We start from the raw sequence: 13,644 nt of genomic DNA, 5'->3' as shown, positions 1-13,644 counted from the left end.
CTGATTACATAGCTCTTGGGCTAAAGTTAATTGTAAATTTCTCCCCATTCTTATATATTTTAATTCATTATCATTATATTCTTTGCCTAGTATAATGTTTGTATGATAAGTTAATCCAACAATAACAGCTCTTAGACAACATAATCTATCTTTATTTTTAATTTGTGTTATACTTTTCTTTATTCGTGAGTCTTCTGTTATATTTAACAATCTTTTAGCGTTAGTAGCACCTATAGGCATATTAACAACTTCTGCATGAAATGTACAACCGTATATATCTAAATCTTGATTTGAAGTTAAGATACTTTGAATTTTGTTTAATAAATTATCAATTTCAGAAGTTCTTGATAACCCTGTGGAAATAGGGGAGCAAAGATCATTGCGATTAACTACTATATTTAATAAATCTCCTTCTTTGAAATTTGTTTTCTCTTTTACTATTTCAATCATTTCATTTAAACCCTCTCTAATGACAGTAATTTTTTTCATAATTATGTCTGAAAGATCTGACTCGGATGATTCTTCCTCTTTCAATAATATAACTTTATAGTAAACTTTATGTTTCTTCCATTTTTTGCTGTATTCAGCTTTTGTTTCTATTATTTTAATTTTAGGTTTTTTTGAAAACTCTGTAAAATAAGTATCTTCGAATGCAAAAGATTGCTCACCAATTTTTTGTAATAATTCTGCCTTTTTCATTTTTGAGTAACCTTTAATATTTTTTTCTTTAGCAATTTTTCTTAGTTCTTTTAACGTTTGATCCAGATTTGTCTTCGGTTCTTCTTTCAATAATTCTTTTAAACTAGGTGATTTGATTTCGTTGAGAAGAATGTTTATGTTATCATTGTTTACATTATCTGAAATTTGATTCAATAGATCTATTTTTTTACTATTTCTCTTTATGTTTAAGTTTGGTTTGCTAGCAATTGATTTTAATTTTTTAATACTAATCCTGCGTAATTTATTATGGCAATCTCCAGCATTGAGTTCTTCTTTTAAAATTAATTTTATAAGATCTGATTTAATTTTTGAGTTATATTTTGAGTAGTTCTTTAAACCTTGCCGTCTTGCAATGGTTTTTAATTTTTTCAAATTTAGTTTATTTAGTACAATTTCATTATCTGATGTTGGTGTTAAAAAATATTTATTCATCAATGACGATTCATTGTGAGACTTCGCTGAACTCTGCAAAGCTTCGTGGGCCAAAGGTGAACTCGAGGACGGGATATCTTTATTCGTTTGTTCAATTATCTCACCCAGTTTTTTTAAATCCCCTTTAGTAAGTTTTACAATTTCCTCAAGACTCATTTTAAGAAGTTGATCTTTCTGTATTGAATTGAAAATACAATTAGGAATCAAATAAAATTTCTCACTGGTGAAACATTAATTAAACATAACAAAAAATCAAACAATATAAAACAATATAAAACAATATAACAAAAAACAGAAACAAATTAAATCTAAACACAAATCAAACACATCCCAATCAGATTACAAAGCGTCCCTGAAAGCTGGCAGTACAAAAGAAGCTGAAGAAGAATTTGATAAAAATTTTAATAAGACTATAAATTCCCTATCTAATAAATAACGGCACTAATCGATGTTACAGACAAAAAACAGGTAAAAATTATTCAAAATAGAATAAAAAAAGACTGCATTGAGTTTAATAATTTATCTGTTGGCAATAAAGTTAAAGCATCTAATCAACTGTATATGGAAAACAGAATTTTAAAAGAATTAGGAAATGCTGCAATTGAAACAATAGAAAAGATGGACGAAGAAATCGAGCATAAAGATAACAAAATTAATGTATTGGAACAAGAATTAAAAGATGTAAATAGTTATGATGAAGAAAAAATAAACGCATTACTGAATAAACATCCTGTTATTATGTATAACAATAAAGAACGAGCAAAAAGAAGTTTAGCAAACACTCTTTCTCTAGTTAATAAATGAATACAGCGAATTTATTAATCAAGGCAAACTTAAAGATTGTTGAATTAAAAAAAGAAAAGAAAAAAATTATGTTTATTTTTATTTGTATCATTTCAATAATTCTTATAATAATGTTAGTTGCATTTCTGCTTCGTATATACCCTCTTTAATTTTTTCATCATTAAGATCAGAAACAAAATAAATCCAAACATTATATACACGTTTTTCTACAACTGTAAATATTTGTTCTGTCCAATTTGTTTTTAATTTGTTACGATATACGTCAACCATATTTGATAATTTAACTCTATCGCCAACTTCAAATTTTGGTTTTTTATTTGTTAATGTAATCATAGGGTAAATGTGTACAAGAGTGCGCATATGTATAAGAGTACGCACTGATGATTTCTGCTTATTAGTGCCATCTGGGTAAGATGAAGTTATACCATTCAGAATTTAATGTTAAACCTGAGATAAAGGTGCAAAAGTGACCTGAATATAGTTTATAGTTTGGTCGTACTGACGATTTTATGTTCACACGTTGTGTGGATGTAATTTTTACCGCTCATAGTTTTAGTTTTTTGTAAGGTACGTACCAGTTCTTTTATTTTACAGTAATAATTTTCATTAGTTGTAACTTTTAAGGTGTCGTTATACACTAACAGTTTTACACTTTCTGTCCATCAAAAGCTTTTAACTTTGAAAACATTAGGTTATGTACAAATGTACAAGAGTGCGCAGCGAGGTATTGTATAAGCGTGCGCATTGCTTGCAATATGTAGTCTAATAGTCTTGGAGATACATATCATACGGTAATGAATTATTTAACTCTACTACTTTGTACTGCTTCTCGAGTTGTGGGGTGGTGGTTATGGTGATTTTTTTTTTTATTTTTACTTCCTGAGCGTGTTGTAATCGAGTCCGTCGACCGACTTTCTATTTTTACGTTTTCTCGTCTTTTCAAGACCCCTAGAGTACGAAGAAATAGGTCTCCCGTTTTATGTGTAGTCTGTAGTCACTTATTCCCATTTATTTTCACCTTAGAAACAAATATTTTTTCATAAAATGTAATGCGTACTCATAAGCGTTCAAATGCGCACTCTTGTGCAATGAACTGTCTAACAGTGCGCATTTACACATCTTGACAAAAATTGAAATTACTCTTAAAATATAGTGGTGTTGGGGCGTACAATTAAATATATCTGATCTCTAAATATGTATATAACGAACCAATATCATAAAATTTGTCTATCCAAAAAAATTAAAAAGTTGTTGACAGTTTTACACTAAGTGCGTACTCTTGTACACATTTACCCTATATACGGTTTCTAATAATTTTCTTTCATTTCCTTTATTTACATCTTTTGGTTTCATTTTAATAGTAGTATGATAAGAATTGTTATAAGATTTTATAATTTTTGGAAGTGGTGAAATCCAATCAAAACTGTCATATAATATTGGCTTGAATTTATTTCCTAAAGTACGGTTGAACCTCTCAACAAAGAAAGCTTTATTTTTTGTTCCTGTACTATAAAGATTGATATTGTATTTATTTAAAACGATCCACATATCTTTATTATAAAACTCTTTTCCTTTATCAGCATGTAAATTTTTCGGCGGATTGTGTTTATCTTTAATCGCTTGTTGTATGATTTTTACAAATGCATTAGCTACTTCTAATCCTGATTTAGTTTTTAAAGGTTCTACCCATACAAATTTAGAAAAGGTGTCTTCAGCAACTAGAATATAGATAAATCCCTTGTTAATCTTTTTAAATTTATTAAAATCATTCGTCTTCGGCTTTGCCTCTTTTGTTCTTGTATCTTCAAGTATCATCAATACCTTTGTGTTGGAATACTCGTGTTTCATAGTTTTTCCTAGCAGGTTTGAATAATTCAATAATTAAAATATCTTCAGGTGATTTTGAAAAATTATTTTTCACTGATTGACAATTTCTGTAAGTTGATATTCTTCTCCAGCGTTTATATTTTACAATAAATTCCCTTCGGTCATGAGCGCTTCGCGCGAATTCTGGTTCTCCAGTGGATTTAGTTTTCGTTTTGCATATTTTGCAATAATCCATTTATTTGATTCTAATTCATGAGCGTCCCTGAAAGGGACTACGGCTCCTCAGGCCGATTTTTTTATATGTACTTTTCTTTTTACCGCATGCAAGACATACTGATGAGTAATATTTTTTACCATTTTTATCTTCTTTAACAATTATATTTTTGTTACCTGTGTTTGTTTTACATTTAACACAATAAGTTTTCGGTTTTAAATGTGGGCTTATCGATCAAATAATAAAACTAATTAATCGTCTGTGATTCACCTAAGGTATGCTGTATGCTACACATTTTCATACATTTTCATAGTTTCATTAACTGAAGGAATTTATACTTGAAATATGTATATGTACTCCTATATTTTTTAAATGACTTTAAAGACTTGGTCATTTTCTAGAGTGTATACCGTTTCGGTATACACCAAATTTTCCAACTCACATAATTCTTTTAAATAAATTTTATCTTCATTTTGGACGAAACCGTATTCTTGCTTGGAAAAACGGTGTATTTTCCTTGAATGCTGTTACCTTAATCGAACATATACAAGTCTCTTTAGTGTAGCTCAATCTTTTGTCACATTCAATAATTTGAGTCAAAAAAATCAAATACTAAATGATAATGGTCGCCTGCTTGATCTTGTGTTAGTGTCAGAGAATGTATCCTGCATAGTATCTTCAGCGGAAAGCTCACTTGTCCCTGAAGATGTCCATCATCCAAGCTTGTTAATAGAAATTTTGATAGAAACTGAATCCAAAGTAAAACTATTAGGAAATCAGAGCTGTACTAAATACAATTTTCGTAAGGCTAATTTTCAAGAGTTGTATAACGCTTTTTGTTCTCTGGACTGGAGTTATCTTGAAAAAATACGAGATGTAGAAATTGCTGTGGATGGGTTCTATGATAAAATATACCAACTTTTTGATAATTACGTTCCCAAATGTCCCATTACAACTTCTAAATTTCCAATATGGTTTACGAGAGATATTATTGTTTGTATTAGAGAAAAACAACGTTATTTAAAATTATATAAGAAATTCAAATTTGCCCTATACAAAGATAAAGTCTCCAATCTTAGGAAAATTATTAGAAAAAAAACACGTGAAGAATATCAGAAATTTTTAAAGGTTGCAGAAGACACCATACAAACAGATCCTAAAAATTTATGGAAGTTTATTGATAATAAAAGAAATGCTAGTAGAATTCCAGGAAATATGACATATGAAGATGAGTCTTTAATATCAGCTGAAGATATAGTGAATGGATTTGCTAGACATTTCAGGAATGTTTACCATCGTGATAGCAAATGTGTCTGTGATGTAAATTGTGATGAATGGACTTTCTGTGATATTTGTAAAATGAAAACGTCCAATTGTGTTCTAATTAACTGTGATAAAACCAACTGTGATATATTTAGTAATGCTCAAAATGTGCTACATAATTTCAAAATCACCTGCGACGATATCTACGCTGTTGGAAGAAAACTAAAAAATACGCATACTATGGGACCCGATAACATACCATCCTTCCTGGTGCGGGATTGTTTACCCTGTTTCGTACGACCTCTATTATATATTTTTAATTTAATAATAAATACGGCGCATTTTCCCAAAAAATGGAAATTTTCGAGGGTATGTTCAGTTTTCAAATCAGGATCTAAGAATGATGTAAGCAATTATAGACCCATAAATTTGCTGAACAACTTTGCTAAATTGTTTGAGGGAGTGATAGCTAAAGTTATATTTAGTCATGTATCGGGGATGATAGCACAGCAGCAGCATGGATTTGTAAAAGGTCGATCAACGGTGACCAACCTATGTGAATTTGTGCAGTATGTTTCGAATGCTCTTGACAATAAAAAACAGGTGGATGTTATATATACCGATCTAAGTAAGGCGTTTGATCGAGTAGATCACTGTATGTTAATTAACAAACTAAAACAATATGGATTATGTGATAATATAATTAAGTTATTCTGTTCATTAATACGTCACAGATTTCAGTATGTAGATTATGTAGGCACTAGATCGCAATTATATCAAGTCTCTTCAGGTGTGACACAAGGGTCGAATTTGGGGCCTTTGCTATTTCTAATGTTTGTTAATGATATCGTCAAAGTGTTGAAGTGTAAGCTCTTTCTGTATGCGGATGACCTAAAAATTGTGAAGATAATTACAAACAAAAATGATTGTGAGTATTTACAAAATAATTTAGATGTATTTCTACTCTGGTGTAGTAATAATTATTTAAAAGTAAACAACAAAAAGTGCAAAATAATAACTTTTAGTAGAAAATCGGAAAGTATTAGATACAGGTACCATATTAATAATGTTGAACTTGAAAGATGTATGCAGTTAATGGATCTTGGTGTTGTTATGGATTGCACGCTCTCGTTTGTACCTCACGTAAATTATGTTGTTAATTCAGCTATTAAAATGTTAGGTTTTATTACACGTAACACGTCTCAATTTAAAAATGTAAATTGTTTAAAATTGTTGTACACATCGTTAGTGAGAAGCAAGTTAGAATATTGTTGCGTGGTGTGGTCCCCTTTTTATAATGTACATATTAGTGACATAGAGCGGGTTCAAAGAAGATTTCTTAAGAGATTGTATTTTGTCAAATATAGTACTTATCCACAGAAACAATTTCCACATGAAATATTATTGAGAGAATTTAATGAAACTACATTGTGTTCTAGGCGAAATTTTTGTAGTGTACTATTCTTGTATAAGTTAATCCATAGTACTGTTGATTCTACTGAATTGTTGAGTCAAATTAATTTTAATGTTCCTAAATATGGTACCCGCTCTTCAGTTACATTTACTTTCAATACACCATCCACTAACCAACATATGCACTCTCCATTGGTAAATATGGTCAGATTGTATAATAACGTGCAACAGTTTGTTGATATTTTCGTAAATATATCTGAATTTATAGAAAATGCTAGAACAGCTTTGTTACATTAGCTAGACTTTAGAGAAAGTTTCTATTTTTATTTTTATTTTTATTTTTATTTTGTATTGGAATTTATATGATATATATATATATATATTACCCTGATATATACCGTATATTAAACATTAAATGTTTGCTGGGTTAATAAATACTTATTATTATTATTATTATTATTATTATTGAAATGTTGACTTTTTTAAAAGGGTACGTTTGGAAAAACAGAGTAAATTTCTCAAAAATTTAACTTTATTAAAAAGTTACCTTGAAAAACAGGACAAAATGATTAAAAAAGCAAAGTATTCTCAAAAGCTTTAAAATTCAAGTGGTTTTAAAAGGGGAATTTGTTTGTACGAAACCGTATTCACGTTTGATAAAGCAGGATATATTTCTTAAAATTTTGACTTTTTTAAAAAAGGGTGACTTCGAAAAACCGAGCAAAATCTTCAAAAATTTTAACTTTTCACAAGTTACCTTGAAAACCAGGCTAAAAGCATTAAAAATGTATTGTGTTCTGGGGGGGCCTGTATAGTAGTAACCAAATTTTTGGACGTTGTAAGCGAAATGGTAAATAAACATGGTCATGGGTGAGAGAAATATTAACTAAAAGTTTTATTACTAGTTATTGTGAAAATGAATGTGTTGGTTAGTTGTTAAACGTAGCAAAAGAACAAATTTTAAAATCATTATAATTCCATCGAAATGTGAGAAGGATTTTTTTACTATTTTTCTAGAGTCACCAGTTGATTATTAAGAGCGTAACGAAGAGTTAATCCGCCATTTTTTTAGCTGGAGAATTCCAGTCTAGTAAATTTACTGAATTACTGCCGATTTTGTCTCACAGAGGTCACACGTTTCTTCTAATAGAGAAATATGACTTTAAATTCGTCAAAGTAGACGCAAAAATGACCCACCTTTCTCCTTGAAACAGAACCAAGCCTGCAAAATCAAACCAAAATTTCATGTGACCGAACTAAGCATCACTGGCTCAGTTCAGATTAGACAGCTTTAAAAAATTAATACATGTGTGTATTTCTGACAATGAAGGCCGCATTCATAAAAACTGTTTAAGATTGATTAAAAATGTTAGCAGTTATAATTTTTTAAAGTGACATGTTTAAAAAAAATTGGAGCCACGGGTGTGTGTAACCTGTTTGTGTTTGGTTTGATCTAGTTCCTTGTAATGTTTAATTCAAGTATTATACTGCCTTTTATAAAAACTCAGTTAAATACGAAATTACACGTTTTGCTTGCTTTGATAGTATTTCCACGTAAGGAAAAAATTTACAAACAAGGGCGGCTATCAAATCAGTACGCCTAAACCACAGTAATTCAAAGTTGATCTCATGTTATTAATACTTATTAGACTTTGAACTACAATGAAACAAATCCAGTTTTTTAGAAAAACAATGTAGATAAAAGCAGTCACAATGTAAAAAAAAATGTAAAGGAATCGAAATAAAAATTGTACCGAATCTCTCGTCGTTTTTTATATGTTCATTTGAAGTTAACTTCATTTACACTTTTTTGCCTCCTAATACTATTAATTACAATAAAAAATTAACATCAGTATTGTCAGCAATCCAGTCCAAAAAGCTCGTCACTCTTGTAAACGCTGAAGCATATCCTGGCAAACAATAATTGATTCCGAACGACACAATCCCAATTTGAACCCCATCCATAATCAAATGGGCCAAAATCTTCGGCACATTCGTTATTAGTGTTACTAATTTAATAGAGTTAGAAGTTAAAATACCTTAATTCAATGCCTCGGTTCATCAAGTACCAAAGGTCACTCTGAGGGTGTTACAAATACTTTTTCTGAGAGAAATAACACAAGGGTAATAGATTTTTCGTTTATTTTATGTTTACATTTCATACTTTACATATTCCCTTTTGTATTTAACATTAATTTATTATGACATCAGTATTGTCACCTATCCAGTCTAAAAAATTCACAACCCTGGTATGAAATCCAGGATAACCTTCCAAACAATAGATATTAAAGGAAACTATTCCGATAAGAACACCATCCGACACGAAACCACTACCATTATCACCATTACAAGGACCTACATACATATCATTAAACTCTCCAGAAGTACAAAACATGCTTCCTGGTGGTATATATTCCCGACAATCTTCATCCAGACTACTTATAACAGTGGTATCAATATATCGTAAAAGGTCGAATATTCGGTCGTCAAAACCATCATCTGAACCCCATCCAGCAATCCGTCCCACCACCCCCAAATACACTGTATCAATATCAGCTCTTTTTGGTAGTGTAACTGGCTGAATAGCGTCAGTGTAATCGATGGTTCTCGGGAGCTTAACTACAGCAATGTCGTTAAGCCATCCATAAATTTCGCCAAAATGTTCATGAACTATAATATCTGTGCTGTAGACGTTGATTTGGGTAGTTTCTGTGATGAAGGCATTATGAGCACCAAGAGTTACCAACACCTCAAGAGTACTATAAAAAGTTATCAAATCTTCATATTTTCTGGGTACTTACTTATTAGCACAAGTTGCAGACGTTAAAACATAGTGTTGTGAAATGACGGAACCGCCACAGTACCATCCGTAAGTTTCTGTATAAAATTCAAGAAGAGCTTGATATGGTATGGAGTGAGGTTCTGCAATGTTTCCTCCCACAGTTCTTGGTGAAGGATTCAAGTTGGTTTTTCTACGGGAAACCAATACAGGAAACTAAAATATAAAACTAAAGGAGTTATAGATACCACCGCAAAATTTACCTCTGGGGCTGCAAAAGTCAAACAGATTAAAGTCAAAACAAAGATAATAGTCTTCATGGTTTCGTAAGACGTTTCCATTGCACTTAATTTTTTTTCTGTTTATATTCTCAGTTGTTATCTTCTAGTAAGTGGTTAATCTCGATTATCTTGTAATTCAAACGTTAAATTTTATATAAAGTTAATTTTGTTATACACTTGACGAGAAAACAAAACTTGGGTGATGTAATAGTTAAAATACTTTCAACTGGAGGTTTTTGAAAAGTTATAATATCTATCAAGTGTTTATAGGAGATTCAAATATTAAAAAATAACCTAAACTCGTTTTTAAAATTGAATTGTTTATTTATTACACTTCAGGATCAACAAATGATGACCTGTCTAAACAATTTTGTTATTCTATTACAACATCACTGTTATCAGCAATCCAATCCAAGAAACTGGCAACCCTAGTATGAAATCCAGGAAAATCTTCCAAACAATAAAGATTAAAGGAAACTATTCCAATAAGAACACCATCCGAGACGAAACCACTGCCTTCATCTCCATTACAAGGACCCACATACGTATCATTATACTCTCCAGAAGTGCAAAACATACTTCCCGGTGGTATATATTCCCGACAATCTTCATCCAGATTACTTATAACTGAAGTATCAACATATCTTAAAAGATCGAATATTTTTCCCCCGAAACCATCATCTGCGCCCCATCCAGCAATTCGTCCCACCGCTCCGATATACACAATATCGGCATCAGCCCTTTTTGGTAGTGCAACTGGCTGGATAACATCATTATACTCGATAGTTTTCGGTAGTTTAACAAGAGCAATGTCGTTAAACCAGCCATAATCTTCGCCAAAATGATCATGAACTATAATATCTGTGCTGTAGACGTTGATTTGAGTGGGTTCTGTGATGAAGATATTGTGAGCACCGAGAGTTACCAACACCTCGAGGGTACTACAATGAAAGTTACGAAATTTTCTGTGCGATACGTTTTCAGAACTTACCCATTGGCGCACGATGCAGATGTTAGAACATAGTTTTGTGAAATGACGGAACCACCGCAGTACTGTCCGAACGTTTCTGTGTAAAATTCTAGAAAAACTTGGTACGGTATGGAATGAGGTTCTGCAATGGTTCCTCCTACTACTCTTGGTGATGAATGGGTTCGTTTGAAGTTTCGACGAAGGTGTAATCTGCGAGACTAAAATAAAGAGTAGAAGAACTAACAAGTACTACCGTGGTGTTTACCTCTGGGGCTGCAAGAGTCAAACAGGCCAAAGTTAACACAAAAATAATAGTTTTCATGGTTTGATCAGATAGTTCGGTGGTCCTCAATCAAGTTTTGCCCTTTATAGTGTCAGTTGTTATCTTGCAGTGAATAGATAACCTGTATCTTATAATTCATCCATTATAATTTTTATGAAACTAACTTCTGATGAAAAGGACACTTAATAAAATCAAGCTTTCGAAATGACAAATTGGGTGATGCAATATTAAAAGTGCAGATTAATACAAATTTTATTATTTAAATGACATTACAAAACTCATTATTTCTAAACTCCTTCAATTTATTACAACGTCAGTGTTGGTTTCGATCCAATCCAAAAACCTCGTCAACCGACTAAACCCAGAAGGATAGCCACGAATGCAGTCCAAAATTCCAAACGAAACAACACCAATCTGTACACCATTGAGAACAAGCGGCCCACCAGAATCACCATTACAAGAACCAGTATTGCGAGCTCCAGATGTACAAATCACCGATGGCAGAAGAATCCCAAAAACTTTCTCACATTGCCTATTATTGATAACCGTAACATCCACGTAATTTAAAACTTCCGACAGGTCATGATTTTGACCGTCGGTCAAACCCCAGCCACTAATTCTTGCATCAGCACCCTCAAAAGTGTTGTCAATGTCACTTCTACTAGGTAAAACCGTTGGCTGAATAGCGTCTGTTAGAGTAACGGGTTCTGGGAGTTTGATAACACAGACATCATTATTTAATCTGGTTTCATGGTACTTTTCGTGGACGGTGATATCGGTACTGGTTACAACGACTTGAGTATCTTCGGTTTCTGTGATTTTATGAGCACCGAGGGTTATGATGGCGGTGTCTCCACTAGAATTACGTGTTTCTGATGAGTGCAAAACTAAATAGGTACTTACTAGAAGCCACAGTGGCCTGCTGTAAGAACATAGTTTTGAGAGATGAGCGAACCACCACAGTACCACCCAAAAGTGTCGTTATGAACTTCCAAGAAAACCTGATAGGGAATGGAATGGGGTTCCGCTTCGTCACCACCCATGATTCTTGGACTAAATTCGGATTTCACTTCAATGATGGGTTCTTTATACATGCGAAGAAACTGTAAGTCGGAGGACTAAAACACATTTATTTTAGTTTGCGTGTGAAGCATGTTTGAGTTGTCGTACCTTTGGTACTGCAGCTTCCAAGGCTGCAATAGCCAAAACAAAAACAATAAGCTTCATGGTTTGTTCACACACTTTGATTAAATAAAAAATCTGTCAATCTTTTATAGTTGATCTTATCGTATATTGTTCCTTAGCATAAAATAGATGATTTGGTACTTCAGATTACATAAGCAGGATGCGGGATTTAAGTTTGTACTGGTTGTAAGTGGACGGTTTTGAATAGAGTTGCACGTGATGCAACAATATGTTCTTTTACAAGTATGTTAAGAATGATAGAAGAAGGCAGTCAGAATGGATTAAAGATCCAAAGTTGTAGTGCTATCAGATGTCGCAGAACTAAAACCGAAATCTGAAATTTCTAAAAGACTCCACGAAAGGATACAAAAATTCAGAGGAACGAAAGAGAAACAAAAAATTCCAAAGTAACTAAAATGCAATATTTTAATCGGTTTGTGCAATTTTTGTATTGTTATAGTTATTATACATATTAGAGACAAGGTTAATTGCATTCCATCTATTACTAATTTTTATAAACAATGAGTTTGTTTCGAGAAGTAAATAACAGTAGCATCAAAATATCATTTTATTTTTGTAATCGATTCAAAGCTTACATCATGCATTTTCGCAAAATAGAACACCAAGTTATCTCTGACAAAATCTAAACACTTTCACGCTTCCTATAGCTATAATCTAAAGTACTAAATGGGATAAGTGTGTTTTTCTGGTTAAAGGTAAACACATCAAAAATCAAGTGATATTTATGGTAAACATAAATAAAAATATTGACAAAAATTATTGATGTATACCGGGTGTCTGGAAAATGGCAGATTTACTCTTCAGTATGTTATGTACTAGGTTTTCGGGATTCCCAAAAAAATAATTATTTGTGATGTAGATTACGAAAAAACGTAAAGTCAAACTGGCAACACTGTATGCACCTAATGCGTGAATACCTTCAGCTTACTTTCTGATTTCTTAGTAACGATGGTGACTGAAAAGAAAAATCCATAACCAACTAGAGAAGATGTTCAAAATTCCTGCCTTGTACTTGCTAAGATAAGACTTATTTCGGCAAATGATATGTCCTGTGAGAAAATAGGGGGCGGATGGGCGGTCCTAGTATTTGTTAAGATAAAGCTGATTTTGCCCCTATTAATCTTGTAAAAACTTGTGAAGTTTAAAGATGTTAAATTGTAAATTCCTATAGTAACGAGTTAAATTCCTAAGTCTACCCAAAATGTGCAACATATGAGTTTTTACTCATGATCCATCATTGCATTCATATTTTAGATTTGGTTAAACAGGTGGCTCAAAAAAAAATCATGAATGAGCCAATATATTTTATTGAATAAATCAGGGACGACTCACTCTATTTTCCCTGAAACTTTTAGGAATACAATACTGTTATTTTTAGTGTTACACTGTACCAATCTAAGTAGATTGTGTCCTTTCAAAAATGTTGATGACGTTACCACAAAATTGTGTAAA

At 31.9% G+C, this 13,644-nt stretch overlaps 4 protein-coding genes across 4 annotated transcripts; 1 reads left to right on the top strand and 3 right to left on the bottom strand.

Annotated features, from left to right (window-relative positions):
* Positions 1–1,770: 1,770 nt before the first annotated feature.
* On the top strand, positions 1,771–7,882 carry LOC135135671 (uncharacterized). The gene is made up of 4 exons (XM_064064809.1): positions 1,771–1,921; positions 4,647–5,915; positions 6,051–6,125; positions 7,746–7,882. Exons 1-4 carry the CDS (start codon positions 1,771–1,773, stop codon positions 7,880–7,882), a joined length of 1,632 nt encoding a protein of 543 aa, XP_063920879.1.
* Positions 7,883–8,798: 916 nt separating this feature from the next.
* On the bottom strand, positions 8,799–9,825 carry LOC135139988 (brachyurin-like). The gene is made up of 3 exons (XM_064070366.1): positions 9,716–9,825; positions 9,475–9,668; positions 8,799–9,432 (listed from the first exon to the last, which is right to left on the bottom strand). Exons 1-3 carry the CDS (start codon positions 9,791–9,793, stop codon positions 8,865–8,867), a joined length of 840 nt encoding a protein of 279 aa, XP_063926436.1. The 5' UTR covers positions 9,794–9,825; the 3' UTR covers positions 8,799–8,864.
* Positions 9,826–10,032: 207 nt separating this feature from the next.
* On the bottom strand, positions 10,033–11,166 carry LOC135140009 (brachyurin-like). Its single transcript, XM_064070386.1, has 3 exons — positions 10,969–11,166; positions 10,725–10,921; positions 10,033–10,674 (listed from the first exon to the last, which is right to left on the bottom strand). Exons 1-3 carry the CDS (start codon positions 11,023–11,025, stop codon positions 10,107–10,109), a joined length of 822 nt encoding a protein of 273 aa, XP_063926456.1. The 5' UTR covers positions 11,026–11,166; the 3' UTR covers positions 10,033–10,106.
* A 56-nt stretch (positions 11,167–11,222) lies between these two features.
* LOC135139997 (brachyurin-like) lies at positions 11,223–12,468 on the bottom strand. Its single transcript, XM_064070376.1, has 3 exons — positions 12,157–12,468; positions 11,890–12,104; positions 11,223–11,842 (listed from the first exon to the last, which is right to left on the bottom strand). Exons 1-3 carry the CDS (start codon positions 12,211–12,213, stop codon positions 11,284–11,286), a joined length of 831 nt encoding a protein of 276 aa, XP_063926446.1. The 5' UTR covers positions 12,214–12,468; the 3' UTR covers positions 11,223–11,283.
* Positions 12,469–13,644: the final 1,176 nt, after the last annotated feature.

Source organism: Zophobas morio, unplaced genomic scaffold (assembly GCF_036711695.1).
Source record: "Zophobas morio isolate AGI-343-1 ecotype UQ-CSIRO unplaced genomic scaffold, CSIRO_AGI_Zmor_V1 ptg000004l, whole genome shotgun sequence".
NCBI lineage: Eukaryota > Metazoa > Arthropoda > Insecta > Coleoptera > Tenebrionidae > Zophobas > Zophobas morio.
Note: the sequence above shows the minus strand (reverse complement) of the source record. Positions and strands in the feature narration are given on the sequence as shown.

Bases quoted from the DNA above. Each gene is read 5' to 3' on its own strand.
- LOC135140009 (XM_064070386.1), bottom strand. From the start codon at position 11,025: ATGAAAACTATTATTTTTGTGTTAACTTTGGCCTGTTTGACTCTTGCA. The intron at 10,922-10,968 runs GTAAACACCACG...TCTTTATTTTAG, and splicing joins TGACTCTTGCAGCCCCAGAG to TCTCGCAGATTACACCTTCG. The intron at 10,675-10,724 runs GTAAGTTCTGAA...CTTTCATTGTAG, and splicing joins TCTGCATCGTGCGCCAATGG to TACCCTCGAGGTGTTGGTAA.
- LOC135135671 (XM_064064809.1), top strand. From the start codon at position 1,771: ATGGACGAAGAAATCGAGCATAAAGATAACAAAATTAATGTATTGGAA. The intron at 1,922-4,646 runs GTTTAGCAAACA...ATCTTGTGTTAG, and splicing joins TAAAGAACGAGCAAAAAGAA to TGTCAGAGAATGTATCCTGC. The intron at 5,916-6,050 runs GTATGTTAATTA...AAGTCTCTTCAG, and splicing joins GTTTGATCGAGTAGATCACT to GTGTGACACAAGGGTCGAAT.
- LOC135139988 (XM_064070366.1), bottom strand. From the start codon at position 9,793: ATGGAAACGTCTTACGAAACCATGAAGACTATTATCTTTGTTTTGACT. The intron at 9,669-9,715 runs GTAAATTTTGCG...TTTATATTTTAG, and splicing joins TGACTTTTGCAGCCCCAGAG to TTTCCTGTATTGGTTTCCCG. The intron at 9,433-9,474 runs GTAAGTACCCAG...AACTTTTTATAG, and splicing joins TCTGCAACTTGTGCTAATAA to TACTCTTGAGGTGTTGGTAA.
- LOC135139997 (XM_064070376.1), bottom strand. From the start codon at position 12,213: ATGAAGCTTATTGTTTTTGTTTTGGCTATTGCAGCCTTGGAAGCTGCA. The intron at 12,105-12,156 runs GTACGACAACTC...AATGTGTTTTAG, and splicing joins TGGAAGCTGCAGTACCAAAG to TCCTCCGACTTACAGTTTCT. The intron at 11,843-11,889 runs GTAAGTACCTAT...ACGTAATTCTAG, and splicing joins GCAGGCCACTGTGGCTTCTA to TGGAGACACCGCCATCATAA.